Genomic DNA, 3,804 nt, shown 5'->3' with positions numbered 1-3,804 from the left:
GGTGGGCTGAGCTGGCCACACACACACACAATAAATAAATGTAATAAATAAAAATAAATAAATAATTTAAAAAAAAGAATGAATTAGATTTTTTTTTAGACAGAGTCTCATTATGTACTTAAGACTAGTCTTGAACTCACTATGTGGTGCATGCTGGTCTTGAACTCATGGCTATCCTCCTGCCTCAGCCTCTTGAGTGTTGAGATTATAGGTGCATGCCACCATGCCTGACTCTGAATTAGCTATTTTGATGCAAGACCTTTGTACCCTTTTTTAAGTCATACTGGCATGTGCCTGCTTGTCCTTCAGTGAGTGTAAAACAGTCAGGTTATCAGAGATTAAAAGCTGAGAAATACCTTTAGAAACCACTAAAGTGAAAGTGACTGTAAAATGAAGGAAGTGTTTCTGTAAGAGTTATCTTTCAGGCAGATATGTTGCATGCCTGCCATCCCAGCAATCTATGAGGCTGAGCCAGGAGGATTCCCTGTGAGTTTGAGGACCACCTGGTTACAGTGAGTTCAAGTTTAGTCTGAACTACATGAGACCCTGTCTCAAAAAAAAAAAAAAAAAAAAAGAAAAAAAGACAATTCCAGAACTGGTTCATAAAGTGGTAAGAATAGTGGGATATGTGTATCCAAAGTGAAGGAGAAGGGCCAGGGAGATAGCTCAGTGGAATAAGTGCTTCCCTGGCAAGCACAAGGGTCTGAGTTCAATCCCCAGTTCCGCAAAATGAAGGAGAAGGTACAGCCAAATAGCTCAGTGGATTAAAGCACCTGCAAGTAGGTGCAGGGGCCGGGGTTCAATCCCTTGGCCTGCTGTGCCAGCCCCGCCCCTGGGGCGTGCTGAGATGGCAATTGAGACTGGGCTCAGTGGCGTGCATCTATAATCCCAGCTCTTGGGAGTCTGTAAACAGAAGAATTACTATGAGTCCGATCTAGTAGTGAGACCCTGAAAATCCTGTACACCCTTCCCTAAAATACAAAAACAAACAAACAAACAAAAAAAAAAGTGAAGGAGAGTATTTGAGGGAGATTGATAAAAATGTATCTTTTACTATAATAGCTTATTTATTTATTTATTTATTTACATTTTTGGTACTGGAACTTGAACCTAGGGCCTTATGCTTGCCAGACAGGTGCTGTGCCACTGAGCTCCAGCCCTGCCCTAAGCATAATATTTTATTTTATTTTATTTTATTATTATTTTTTTTTTTTTGCAGAACCGGGGATTGAACTCAGATCCTTGCATTTGCCAGTCAAGCGCTTATCCTATTGAGCCATCTCCCCGGCCCTCATAATATTTTAAAATTTAAATCTTCAATGTATTTTTCGTTATACCTTGTGTTTCACAAAGGAGGCAGAGAAAGATGATGTTAGTACTGTAATTTATCTAAGGTCACGAAGCTACTAAGTGTCAGAGCTGCAGGGATTTGAACCAGGCTGGGTCTGTGTGCTCTGACCTCCACTTTGTGTGGGTCAAGCCCTATTAATCTGGAAGACTATTTCACTGTGCTTCCCTGGCACTGCTAACCTCTGCTGTTTCCCCTAGCCTCCATCCCATCACAACTTACCAGGTGACAAGCTTTCCTGAAACCATTTCATCTCCACATATAGAGTAAACACAAATGGGTACGGGATCAAGACGATGTCTTCATGTTTGAATTTCAGATGAGAAACTCTTTCCCATTTGCTTTTATCTGGGGATGGTGCTAAGGAAGAACTGTTTTAGGAGAGAGGTAGTGCTCCTTTCCCTAACATTCTCTCTAAACTTTTCTTTTTTTTTTTTTTTTACTGTCTTTTTGTTTTTGAGGGCTGCAGGCACAGAGTTCAGTCCAAGATTAGAGCTTCAGTTCTGTAAGGTAAGGGCTCCACTACTGAGTGACCTCCCTAGCCCTTGTTTTAATTTACTTATTTTTGTTTTATTTCTGTGACAAGGTCTCACTCTAATTCAGGCTAATTTTAAACTCACTATGTATTCCATTCTGGCTTTGAACTCGTGATCTTCCTGCTTCTGTAACACAGAATGCCTTCACTTTCTTAGTTTCCCATGTAATAGTTCTTCCTGCTCCAGCTGCTCCTGTTTCTGAGAAACAGCTGGTCATTATGATGCATATTGTATAACCAGTCTCAAACTGACAGGGCATTCTACTTCTACATTTGCTTGCTTGCTTAACCCACATAAGTCCTAGGCCAACAGAGATCAGGGCTTGATATTCCAGGAATGATCCTGATCAGTGCTTGTCGATGTAAATAAATCTGCCTCCAAATACTTGGTGTCCTTTTGGTGTTCCCACTTGCCACAGCACTTCAGTCTCCAAAGTGCTGGGATTAGAGGTGTGTGCCACCATGAGTAGCCCTTATTTTATTATTTTGAGACAGGGCCTCACTATGTAGTCCAGACTGGACTTGAACTCATTTATGTAGCACAGACTGACCTCAAGCTCAAAGTGATCCTCCTGCCTCAGCCTCCTGGGAGCTGGGATTACAGGCATGTGCCACTATACCTGGCTTATTTTATTTTGAGACAGGGTCTCACTAAGTTCCTAGGCTGGGCTCCAACTTATCCTTCTGCCTCAGTCTCCTGAGTATCTGGGATTATAAGCATGGTCATCATGCCTGGCTACTGTCTATGTAGTTTTGCTCCATTTGAATTTCAATGTGAGGTGTACCTCAGTAACTGGGAAAGGATACAGGGAAATACAATGAAGTGTTCAGTGACAAATGGTTGCAGATTGTCCAAGTTTCCCAAGACTGCACGGATAGAATCCTGAAAAAGATAGATTTCATATGACTTCAATAGTGTTGCAATTTAGCCAATCTTTCCATTTATATTTTCACTATATATATATATTCTTAACTCTGTAATTCAAGCTGCCCCCTTGACCTCATCTTGGTGATCATCCTGCCTCAACCTCCTGTGTGCTGGGATTACAGCTGTGCACTACCACACCAAGCTCACATACCTCACATTCTAACCAAACCAAGATTTTGTTGTTCCTTGAATGTGCTTTCTGCTTCTCCACTTCTGCACTTTTGCTCTTCTGCCTGAAATGTACTCTTTACCTATGAGCACCTGTCTACATTTTACCTGTTCTGTAAAGTATGGTTCATGGGGCTGGGGAGATAGCTCAGATAGCTCAGAATAAGTGCTTGCTTGGAAAGCACAAGGTCCTGAGTTCAATCCCCAGTACTGCAAATAAATAAATAAATAAATAAATAAATAAATAAATAAATAAATAGTATGGTTCTATGGCATCTTGTCCAGAAGTTCCTTGACTCCCAAAATATAATTAACTCTGTCTCAAACCTCATAGTAGTTAGCCTGAGATCTTCTCTATATTTGCATAAGTTTTATTTTTCTTGCAGAGAGATTAAGTAGGATATACCTCTGATTTATCTTGACCTCTCTCCTTTGCTATTATAGTGATTATATACAGATATTAAATGAATAAAAAATAATACTAGTATTTACTGACATAGTTATTTTGTTTGTCCTCAAATCAAGCCTTCACTTCTCTCCAATTGTTTTTTTCTTTTATCTTTCTTTTTTCTTTTTCTTTCCTTTTTTTTGCCTTTTTGTGACAGGGTCTTGTCATGCAGTTCAGACTGGCCTTAAGCTCACTTTGTAGCCCAGGCTGGTCTCAAACTTGTGACCATTCTCCTGCCTCAGTCTCCCAAGTGCTGGGATTACAAAGATGTGTCACCACACACAACAGATATATTTATTTATTTTTATTTTTTATTTTTTTTAAATTTTATTTATTTATTTATATGTGTGTGTGTGTGTGTGTGTGTGTGTGTGTGT

General features: G+C 39.9%; 1 protein-coding gene across 2 annotated transcripts in view; it reads right to left on the bottom strand.

The window, feature by feature from the left end:
- Gpha2 (glycoprotein hormone alpha 2) overlaps positions 1 to 3,804 on the bottom strand; it is a 54,313-nt gene that overhangs the window by 18,244 nt on the left and 32,265 nt on the right. The window contains exons 3-4 of one of the 2 annotated variants that reach the window (XM_023703925.1): positions 2,691 to 2,768; positions 1,571 to 1,696 (exon numbers count right to left, since the gene is read on the bottom strand). The exons of the other annotated variant lie outside the window; for it this stretch is intronic. Coding sequence (XP_023559693.1) covers positions 1,571 to 1,696; positions 2,691 to 2,768 — 204 coding nt within the window. The remainder of the gene's footprint in view (positions 1 to 1,570; positions 1,697 to 2,690; positions 2,769 to 3,804) is intronic. 2 annotated transcript variants of the gene reach the window in all.

The sequence above is a fragment of the Octodon degus genome, unplaced genomic scaffold (genome assembly GCF_000260255.1).
Source record: "Octodon degus isolate 3935 unplaced genomic scaffold, OctDeg1.0 scaffold00184, whole genome shotgun sequence".
NCBI classification, from domain to species: Eukaryota; Metazoa; Chordata; class Mammalia; order Rodentia; family Octodontidae; genus Octodon; species Octodon degus.
This window is presented reverse-complemented; position numbering and strand designations above follow the sequence as displayed.